Raw genomic sequence first — 11,645 nt, 5'->3', positions numbered from 1 at the left:
CGAACCTGGCACACCTGAGTTCGATTCCCGCTCACGGCGACGAACACCAGCGACGATTATCTCAACCTGTCATGGGCCACCCCTAGGTTGACTTAGCCTTAAATGTGTACGTGGTGCGGTGTGTAGTAAACGTCGCCACTAGTGAGGGTGTGGGGTGCACGGAGGGTCCCTGTGAAAAAGAGATTTATAACTCATCCGATTCCTCCAGTGTAAACAAAAATTAAGATTCTGGTTATTTGCAGTGCTTAGGAACCAGAATTGAGCCTATCAACTAAATCACTCCTTATCCAATCAAACAAAAACTCAGCGAAGGTTTTATTTTTTTTAACAAAATTCAAGTAACCTTTTATTTTTGCGCGTACGATGTGTACAAAATAAAATACTGCAAATGCTGGCGTTCATTGTTTGCATTTTTTGTTAATATTCGTGAACTGTTTTTTTTATAAGGCGAGAACCCATTGAGGATCGTCTATTCTTGTCACCCTCTGGATCACGTTGTCCCGTCCTGACCAAACAACATGGCCAGCCGCTGATAGGACATCTCTTCTCCCATCTCCACCTCCTCAGCCTCCACACCCTCCATCTCCTCGCCATCCATCACCACCTCCTCCACGGGCACCACCACCCTTGATACTGCAGGCGTCATTGAAGCTGCCGATTGTACCGCCGTCGGCACGAATGATTGCAGTGATTGTGGTGCCGATGCTACTGGCAGAGGGACAAGTGATGACACTGACGATGAAACTGGAGGTACAATTGATGGTACTGGTGAAGGTACCATTAATGGTCCTGGTACAACCTGAGATTCAGCAGGCACCATTGATGCTACTGATGCTACTGGACATAACGTCGATGTTTCTGGAAGTCCTAAAGAAACCACCGACGAAACCGGAGGCATCGCCATCGATGGTCTGGAAGCTCCTGAAGACGCCGTGGATGCGACAAGGGATATCATTGGTGACGGCATTGAAGGTCCTGACGAGACCGCCGACAGCTGAGGCGCTCGACGAAGACTCGAAACGACCGACAGTCCTGAAGAACATTCCGCTGGTGCTGCTTCTTCTTCTGCCGGCGCCGCCGCTGCACCCCGAGGCCGGGGATGTCGTCGCGCGTGCTGCCTCAGCCCTGCCTGCTGCGCAAAACAGGCGCTGCACTCGACGCAGCGGTAGGGCTTCTCGCCCGTGTGCACCCGCGCGTGCACCTTGAGGAAGGAGCTCCGGGCAAACGTCTTCCCGCACTCCTCGCACTGCCCCCCACCCAGACAAAGATGAAAAAGGATGCCCCCCCCCCCAACACACACACACGTGTTATTGCCTTTAACACACTATTGGGGGCAAATTGCTGTTAGCGAGCACCTACGGCACACGAGGGGGGTGGCCAGCACCACGCCCGGCCGCCTTTGTCTCCCTGTCGTGGAGATGTTTACACACATCAGCAGGTACTCGTTTAAGGCTGAGTGAACCTAGGGGAGGCCCAGAACTGGTTGGGATAATCAGTCACTGAGCAGATCAACGTGGTCAGTTGATGTTAAAGCTTTTCCACGCGTGAATGCTTTTAAGCTCAATCCGTCTGTTAGTTTGCCTGTCAATGTGGAACACGCAGGCACAGTAATTCGCTTAAAGATGATCCAATATAAAGTTGTTGTTGCTACGAGGGATTTACCCGATTGAATATTTAGCCAAATTGATCAATTGTTGCCAAAAACTTGGTGATAAAAAAAGCTGCGATAATTGGTAAGCCTTCAAAAATAAACATCCCTGGATAACCCACAGACACATTTGGGGCAAGTGCTATTCGCGAGCACCTATAGAGGCCAGCATGTCACACAAGGGGGTTGTGTAGACAGCACCCAGCCCAACCGGCTTGTCTCCTCAATGCTGATGTTTTTATGACTAAACACCAGGTAATAATTTATGGCCTCGTCGACCGAGGAGAGACTCAGAATTGGTTCTGATATCACTCACCGCTGATGTGAACCCTAACTGGGAATCAAACTGATGCAAGTGTGGATATCAGTAGCGCTTCCTGTGTCTGATAGATATTATAATCCTGGTACGGCCATTATGAACTCAACACAACCTTAATGAAAACAACTATTATGAACCCAAAACAGGCATTGTTAATCCAAGGCCCTGATGAACCTGCCACGGCCATTACGAAATGACACATGCAGACACCCATATCTCGCGCTGTAACCCATATTTGACCCATATGCTGCTCACCTTAAAGGCCTTGATACCGGAGTGGACGACGCGGTGCTGGCTGAGGTTCGACGAGTGTCGGAACTGTTTTCCGCACTCCTCGCACACGTATGGCCTCTCGCCCGTGTGCGTGCGTCTGTGGTAGACCAGGTATGCGCGGTCCGCAAAGACCCGGCCACAATCTTGGCATGGGTGACTCTTCCAGCCACCGTCTTCACCACTACCACCACCACCACCGCTCGATGGCACCGAGGGGTTAGACGACGATGACAACGCAGGAAATGATGACGTCGTAGAAGACTGAGCAGCAGCAGACGAAATTGAAGAATATTGCGAAGGCGATAAACTCCGAGAAGCGTCGAGGAAATAACATTGAGCTAAAGATCTGTCAGACAAACACTGAGAAGAAGATAAAGAACAATGAGATGAAGGCAGTGCAGACGGTGATGTAGAAATGGAAGCAGCGCTGAAAGCAGGAGTGAAAGCAGTGGTAGCAACAGCAGCACCACCATCACCGCAAATACCACTCTCATCGCCACCATCACCACAACTACGACCGCTCAGAAAATCAACACCCACGAAACCACTATCACCACAACTACCGACAGAGCCACCTTGAGCAACACAACCCTCTCCACGACTTTCGGCAGTACCGCCAACAGCAGCAGCGGCAGCAGAGACAAGTTTCCTCTGGCGCCAGTGCACCCTGCGGTGCTTCACCATCACGGCCTTCTGCGTGAAGGCCCTGCCGCACTCGGCGCACACAAAGGGCCTCTCGCCCGTATGCGTGCGCGCGTGTCTCAGCAGCACGGACGGCCGCGCAAACCTCTTCCCGCAGAAATCGCACGCGTGCGGCTCGCGGCACGACCCCGGCACCGCTGCGTGCCGGGCCACCGCGGCGGCATTCCGAAACTCCCTGCCGCACTCGCCACAGGAGAATACCGCGGGACTGGCCGTGGCGCCCACGAGACTGGCAGCAGCAGCAGCATCAGTAGCGGCAGCATCTCCGGCACCAATGCCAACACCACCACATTCACCGCCAACACCACCGTCGTCGCTGCCAGCATCTCGGCCGCCAGTGCCAATGCGGCCGCCACCACCAATCCCATCGCCAACGGCAACATTCCTATCACCGCCGCTGCCACTACCGTGCAGTGCGGCCTCGTGCCGGGCCAATGACCCGGAATGCCGGAACGCGCGGCCGCACTCGTGGCAGACGTGGCGCTTGGTCTCGGGGCCCCCGTGCGTGGCCTCGTGTCGTCTCAGCGCCGAGGGCTTGGCGAAACGGCGGCCACACATGGCGCAGGCGTGCGCAGGAGCCGGCGACTTCGCCGGCGAAGATGACGACGTCGACAGCGGGCAAGCGGACGCGGCATGGTGCGAGCGCTGGTGGGCGTTGCGGTCCGAGCGATCTGAAAAACTTCTCCCGCACTCGGCACAGGAGAAGGGCTTCTCCCCCGTGTGCGTACGCTGGTGGCTCGCCAGGTACGAGCGCAGGCGGAAGCGCTTGCCGCAGCCCGGGCAGCCGAAGGGCTTCTCACCCGTGTGGATCGACTGGTGGCGGCGCAGGTCGGCCGCTTTGCCGAAGGTCGTGCCACAGACGGGGCACGGCAGACGGCGACCAGTGGGGGCGGTGGTGATGGCGGCGATGCTGGTGGTGCCGACGGCAGCGGGGTCGGTTTGGGTGAGAAAGTTCGTGGTTGCGTTACTGTCGCCATCCCCGTCACCATCTTCCACGCGGTCGTCAGTGCCGCGAGCTGAAAGAGACGCGGACGCAAACGGTTAGGGGGGTGGTGAGGCCGGTTGATGGAGGGGAGGGGGCAGTGATGATAGTGATGTTGGTGGGGCTGGTGATGGTTTTTGTGGTGGTTGTTGATGATCATGCTGGTGGTGGTAGTGGTGATTGTGGTGAAGGTGATTGTGGTGGTATTGGTGGGGGGGTAGAGATGTTGTTGGTAGTGGTGGTAATGACTGTGGAGATGGCAGTATTGATGTTGTTTTCGATGTTGTATTTCATTCCATCTGTGCTATTTGTGTCTTGTCATGTGATGCAGAACCTATTTGTAGTTCTCACAGTAAGCAATGCATCACAGGAGATACCTGTGCGACTGTTCTTCAGAGAACCCTTCAAGTGACCTTTATTGACGCCCAATGGACGCACTTCCCACGTGCTCTGCTACAACAAACGTTAATCGCATGGCAGTCAAGAGGACGTCTTCAATTCTCGGAGCTGGATTTTATCCGAAGTTAAAACCCAATTCAAATGTGATGGCTTGTGCGTTCATTGGACACCGAACTGAGACCATTCAACTCACGACAATTTTATCACGGGCGGCTAAAAGTCGGAATTGAACCCACAATTGATACGTGGGTGTAGTGGATGTTGTGGTTCGTAGTCATTATGATGGATGTGTTGATGGTTATTGCGATGGATGTTGCAGTGGTGATGGTTGTTGCAGTGGTGGTCGTGGTGATATGGTGGTGGTAGTTGTGGTGATGGTGATGATGGTAGTGGTGTTGGTATAGTATTTATTATGGCGATGGTAGTGGTGAATGTGTCGGTGTTGGTGGTGACGGTAGCACAGCGGTAGTGTAGCGGTAAGAGCGTTGCGCTACGAACCTGGAGACCCAGGTTTGATTCCCGCTCACGGTCCAATACCGGTGACGATTATCCCAACCAGTTCTGGGCTTCTCCTAGGTCGACTCAGACTCAAATGTGTAAACATCGCCACTGGGGAGACAAAGGCGGCCGGGCGTGGTGTTGGCCACCTCGTGTGCCGTGCCGGCCTTCCGAGGTGCTCGCTAACAGAACTTGCCCCTAGAGTCTGTTACAGGCTATACGGGGGATCTTTGTCTTTGGTATAGATTATGGGAGTAATGATGTAAATAGTGACGTAATGTAACTCATGATGTAAGTGAAGTTAGCGGTGTTGTAATGATGTTACCGGTGATGTAAGCGTTGTTAGTGGTAATGTTAGTGGTGATGGTTGTAGTGGTATGGTGGTGACGTCGTAGTTGGTGATGTTCGCGGTGGTGGTAGCGATCGTCTCACCTCTCCTTCCTCTCCCGCTGCGTCTTGGAGAGACTCGGATCGAGGTGAGACTCCCGGCCTGTCTCTGTGTCCCCGCGTGTCTCCGCATCCCCGGCTTGTCTCAGTCGGCCCCCGCGTTTATTTCTGCATCAGTACGTGCGTTCGTCCTCAAGCGTTCCGGCGTCGCTTAAACTCCGTATCGCAGTGTACATCTCTGCGCGCATCGGATTCGACTTCCCTCCAGTGTGGGGTGTCCCCTACCCCACCGGCCGTGCTCCTCCAGAGCCCCACTCTCCTCCACTGAACACACGACGGCCGCCGTGAGTTTCTCGAGTCGGAAGCGATGCTCGTCGCGACGCAGATGACGATCGTTGGTGATGCTGCTGCTGCTGATGACGATGTTGGCGACGTTTGCGATGATGATGATGGTGGTGGTGGCGGCGGCGGCGACGCCTCCCGTCTGCGATGCCCGTGTTGGGGGCGAGGGAACAGCGCCCTCACCCCGAGCAGCCGGGGATGGGTGGGAGTCGCTAACCAAGGCGTTCTCATCCGGCGACGCCGTCCCTTGCAGTCCAACGTGGGCGCACGTGGTCCGGTGTGGGCGCACGTGCTCGGGTGTGCGCACCAGAGCACGTGCGCGCAAAGTGCGCTACAAACCCGGGCCACCCGACAATCAATTCCCGCCGCTCACGGCCACCAACACCAGTGACGATTTTTTTTCTGATCCTCGCCTGGGCTTCACATAGGTCGACTCAGCCTCAAATCAGTGAGGTGTGTAAAACATCGCCACTCGGGAGACAAAGGCAGTTGGGCGTGGTGCTTGTCACACCCCGTCCACCACCTCGTGTACCGTTGCGGCCCTGACAGTCTGTTAAAGGCTATATGGGTGGGGGGAGGTGGTCTTTGTCTTTCACATGTATTACTCTCTACGCATGCACCTCTCAACGCTTCTTTGCACTCATCAGATTTTATTATGCAGTATTGTATTCATAATTGTCCATATTTATGACCCATGTCAAAGCAGGTGATGTAAAAAATACTTTCATATTTTAAATGAACACGACTGTGTTGCTTTTCATAAAGTTCTGCTTTACAAAAAGCACCCTTACCCGCTCTTGTCAGCGTCTTTGACTTCATCGTTTTGACCCCATTACACCTTCAATAAGTCCGATGAATACGCACTGATGCGTTTCCAGTTTTATCCCTCTGGCAGATAGAACTTAGTACATACTAATTTAGTTTTGCTCATTTATCCAACTTTTCAGCCTTTAAGTTCTTAAATTATGTAGTTAATTTCCATTGGTATGACTGTCGGAAAATGAGGTTAATAATTTGTCTTAGTATGTGTATGGATTTATATATTAAAAAAATTAAAAATATATTGTCACTGATTTGTATTTCCTTACTCTCTACATACAATCTCAGTCTCGCTGTTCTATCTTTGTAAATAATTTTAGTAATTTCTGAAAATATATTTTTTAAGGCCTTGCTTTTGTGAGAACTTGGATTACTGCAGTTTTGACCAAATCAAATTCTTTCGTGTGAATGGCATGACGTTTTTCTAAATCCGACTTGCTTGCGTGGTTGATTGGTTTGGGTCTCTCATCCTCGTGAACAATGCTTACATAAAATGTGCATACACCACCCGTTATTACAATGCCAGGTCTACCTTAATTTGATTAAAATTCGGATATGGATGGGATTTACTAGACTGTACTTTGGAAACAATAAGAAAAAATATCGTGGATGAAAATCCAGAAAATTAGTTTCATAAAACGAGGTATTGGTGTTTGTTTATTTCAAAAATAAACAACTGACATGTGACGACAGTTCACAATGATGATCGCTTGTGATGAACTAAAATGCGTCTAATTCCAAGAGGGTGATTTTTATTTATTATCCACACTTGCTCCAGATGTTTCACAAATATGTGGCCAATGTCATGTCTGGGTAAAGCTGCCAAAACATTTAAAGTATACATTTGAGTTAAATTTAAGAGGTCGGGCCTTGCTCATGAAATTCAGTGAATATGAAACAGGAGAATGGCTGCAATGTTTAGGAAATTCTCAATGGGGAAACCCGAGGTGAGAGTTGAAATATTTTTTACAATCTATTTTGGGGTCGCATGACTATGAGCACAGTAGATAGGTCAACTGTAGCGTTAAGCAAACGTTGTTTGAGTTAGAAGTAATCTCTTACTGAACAACTTAGAAGTCAGATGATTCCGACTTTTAAATGCAAGTTCATTTAGATGATTCTAGGAATATCACGGTGGCCCAGAACAGAACGTGGCAAGAAAGCAAAGTAGACTCGCATTCTAGTTCAGCCACGTACTGGGCGTTTAACACAATAATAATAAGTTCTGTATGATATTTAAATAGAATCCCTAATGATACTGCTGCACAGCTTACATTTACTTGACAGAATAAAAACTGCAGCGTGCAAGTGAAAAGGCGATCACATGACCCTCGGGACCTGTGAAACGTATTTCGTTCATGTATCCCGATGAAACTATAGAGTATGTTTTAAAAAAAGTGAAACATCCTTATTGAGAAACTTTTTCAGGTTTTTCCCTTGTGTCTTTAAAGCTGTTTAAGTTTTGTATTTTAAAACCACGTTTTTGCGCATTAGTTCAAAGTAACGTGGCAGTTAAAATGTGAGGCTGTAGTCAATGCATACCCCAAAAGGTACAATATTTAAAAAAAAATGCCTATGATTTGAAGGTAATGTTCAATTTTACCACCTGAATATTAATTTTACTCAAATAGTATAAGAATGTGAAGATACAATTACACAAAGGCCCAAAACCTCATCTGGAGCATTAATCGAAGATATAATCAGGAGGAGGAGGTTATGATCAGTGGGACACGCGTGCAGGGTGGAGGGCAATTACCTCAACAAGACACTGCAGTGGCACCCAGAGGCAGGTAAGCAAGAGGATGACCAGCAGTGAAATGTCATGGGCCAGACCTAAATCGAGGTGATCATGGTCAGACTGTATTATTGATCTTTGAAAAGCAGGTGGACTGCGCAACCGCTCAGAAACAGAGCAGATGAAGCGATGACGAGGTTTGGTCGCACCAATGGCAGCGGCTGTGAAGACCTCTTGACAGTGACGACTTTGATGTCTTTTCAACTCTACTTATTAAAACCTTTTTAACCCTCAAGTTACATTTGCCATCAAGCACATTTTTTTGTTTTATTTTCCGATTTTAATTTTAAATATTCCTACTGCTTGACATTTATAAAAACGCTGCTCACTCGTTATGTACAAGTCTAATAAACGGACCAAAGTTCATCAACCGCTTTTTTAAAATCAAATGTGTTTTTGTTTGGCCGCTCACAGCCCGTCAGCCACACATAACGTCCCCTCCAAAGAAAGGTGCCCTCTTCACGTTAATCACATCAAGGTATAGCGATACGCCGAGTTGAGAATTCACAAAAGGATACTGACCAAGTTTTTTTTTTAAATGTGAATATTACCAGCAATACAAAATAACTATTAACTTACTCAGGAAAGGCTCATTGGCCTCTAAAGGCTAATTTTCAAGTGGGCTTTGCTTGCGATGTTTGGCCAGTGCTTTTAAGGTGATGGACAGTACAGCATGTAGGTTTCTGAATTGTAAGTGCAGTCGTTTTTCGCGTTGTCTCTAAAGTGTGGGTTATCGCCGGGCATTGAAGTTTTATGGGGGTTTTTTTACTAAGAAACTGACCAAACATTCCATGGCAAGACCCTCCTAAAAGTCTTGAAACTCGGCAAGGAAATTAATAGGTAAATCTCATTTTCATGAGGGTCCTACCTGCTACTTTCAAATAGACCTACTTGCTCGACTACTTTCTACTGGCAGCACATCGTTCATACACACATTACACTTCAAGGAAGATACAATCCAAACAGCCCAATGTAGATACACGCCTCAGCCACGTTCCCCACTCTTACACAAGTCTTGACGAAAGTTATTGATAACTAGAAATTCAGGTTTAGATCATGTGGCTTTCCCAGCGCACCCATTGCAACCGCTCGCGACGTCACTCACGTGACTGCCGTGCCTTGAAATACGCCTGCGTCACGACAGTGCATGCTGGGAGCTGATGCTACAGCTACGACACGTGGGGCATCGTGGGAGTCGGCAATTTTGCGTCAAAGGCGGTCGAGCTTAGTAGTGGCTTCAGGTTGAGAAGGCAATAAAGTCAGTCCCGAGTTTGCCAGTCTCTGGTGATGGCGCATACAGACGGCCTAATTGATAATTGGAACACAGGCAATGTGGTGATAATGACGATGGAAAAAGTGCCAAATGTTGAAGCCACTGCCAGCATATTCCAGTCGTGTATTTTGATGTCTCAATGCAAGTACGTGGGTCTTCTATTTAAATCTATGGTTCTTCACGTCAGTTTATGAGCCGCTATGCGAGTCAATGGGTATCTATGTGAAAAAAGCGGATAAAGCCATTGGCAGCACGTTCCAGCTTCTCATATAATCGCCTGCATGCATTATCACTTGGGATTTAGTAAAACAAATTCCAGCTGGACTTATTGCTTTCAACCTGATGCCAAGATCCACCATTGCTTAGCACGAGGCCAGAAATTTGAAAACAGAAATAGTCATCTTTAACATTGGGGCCATGAGACGGGGTTACGGAGGTGAAGCTGCGGTTTAATATATATTTACAAAACCAGAGTTAAACTGCAGCACTTCCACATACCCACCGTGATTTAGGGTACCAGAATAAAATATACAAAAAATTTGGGTTGCATCTTCCTTAATACAATGAAACATTTAATTCCATGAAATCACTCCAGTCACATTGGCAATGCTAAAATGCATACCGATCAACTTGTAACGTGGTATTTAAATAACATTGTTAAATGCAACTGACCCGAAAACAACGTTTAAAAATGTTCCGTCATACATGTCGCTACACCCAAATGGCGTTAGGAATTTAAGGGATTGAATTACAAGAACAACTACACATAACGCAGAGTTGAAGTTTTCATATCAAGAACAAAGTTATGAAATTAGACGTAAATAATTTAATAATAAACTTCCCAACAGGTTAAATGTGAAAACAATAAAACATGAACACGTTACGTTTCAACCTATCTTCATCATCGCCACCACCCTTCCAAGATCAATAAAATGGGTAGCACCACTTCTGCGGGAAGTCAATGGTGGCCTTCCTACGGCACTGACCGCACCTGCGATAGGAATGTGGAATTTCCACCACTGTACTGGCTCAGACCCACCGGTGGAGGTAAGTGCCGTCCCACTGCTCATGTGAGCAGACATATCTTTGACCTTAAGCATTTACAAATGTAAAATTTGGCGCTGCATGGAAGTGAAACCTTGATCCAACCGTTACTCGCTGATATCACTGTAAAGGTGGTGATGATGATGTTGGACTTGATGCTAGATTTGATGATGATGCTATATTGGATGATGATGCAATACCCAATGGTGATGTCAAACCCGATGATGTTAAACTTGATGTTGGACCTGATGTCACACCTGATGATGATGACGATAGAGCCGATGACAATGTTAGACCTGATGGTGATATTAGATTGGATGACGATGTTACGCCCGATGATGACGTTCGATCTGATGACGTTCGACTTGATGATGACGATGATGATACCCCGGATGATGTTCGATCTGATGATGGTTGACTGGATGAAGAGGAAGATGTTAGTCCTGATGATGAAGTCACATCTGATGATGATGTTAGACTAGACGACGATGTTAGAACTGAAAATGATGATGTTGGTGCTGAGCTCGATGATGTCAGACTGGATGATGATGATGTTGGGATGGATGATGTTGGGATGAATGTTAGACCGAATGACGACGAAGTTACACCTGATGACGATGTACGTCTCGACACCAGTGCTGGCGAGGGAGAGAACGAGGGCTCCAGACTTGATGAAGTTAGACACGATGATGATGCTGCTCGACCTGATGATGATAGACTTGGTGAAGGAATGGGGCCAGATGATGATGAGGCTGAACCTGATGCTGAGGGACGACTCGATGATGAAGCCGATGTCTGGACTCTAGCACTCAATGGTGGCCTTACCACGCGGGATGAAGAAGGGAAACCTGATGAAGAACTTAAACCTGGCGTTGATTGTGATGTCACTGAACTTGAGGAATCGGTTAAACCCAAGAATGATGGTGCGGTTAAATGTGATGATTGTGGTGCTGTCAAACTCGCTGATGAGACTAGACTCGATGGCTGTGGTGCTGTCAAACTCGCTGATGAGACTGAACTCGATGATTGTGGTGCTGTCAAACTCGCTGATGAGATTAGACTCGATGGCTCTGGTGCTGTCAAACTCACTGATGAGACTAGACTCGATGATTGTGGTGCTGTCAAACTCACTGATGAGATTAGACTCGATGATTGTGGTGCTGT

General features: G+C 48.2%; 1 protein-coding gene and 1 long non-coding RNA gene across 3 annotated transcripts in view; one reads left to right on the top strand and one right to left on the bottom strand.

Moving 5' to 3' along the window:
- Positions 1–294: 294 nt before the first annotated feature.
- LOC116943653 (uncharacterized) lies at positions 295–10,602 on the bottom strand. Its single transcript, XM_032956691.2, has 3 exons — positions 5,254–10,602; positions 2,223–3,958; positions 295–1,246 (listed from the first exon to the last, which is right to left on the bottom strand). The coding sequence occupies exons 1-3, from the start codon at positions 5,339–5,341 to the stop codon at positions 491–493; spliced, it is 2,580 nt and encodes an 859-aa protein (XP_032812582.2). The 5' UTR covers positions 5,342–10,602; the 3' UTR covers positions 295–490.
- LOC142924265 (uncharacterized) overlaps positions 5,091–11,645 on the top strand; it is a 17,811-nt gene continuing 11,256 nt past the window's right edge. For both annotated transcript variants that reach the window (XR_012941449.1, XR_012941448.1), the window contains exon 1: positions 5,091–5,297. This is a non-coding gene — a long non-coding RNA (uncharacterized LOC142924265). The remainder of the gene's footprint in view (positions 5,298–11,645) is intronic.

Source organism: Petromyzon marinus, chromosome 1 (genome assembly GCF_048934315.1).
Source record: "Petromyzon marinus isolate PM22_M1 ecotype Great Lakes invasive population chromosome 1, UKy_Petmar_22M1.pri1.0, whole genome shotgun sequence".
Lineage (NCBI taxonomy): Eukaryota > Metazoa > Chordata > Hyperoartia > Petromyzontiformes > Petromyzontidae > Petromyzon > Petromyzon marinus.
The sequence above is the reverse complement of the archived record's forward strand: the minus strand, read 5'-3'. Positions and strand labels throughout refer to the sequence as shown.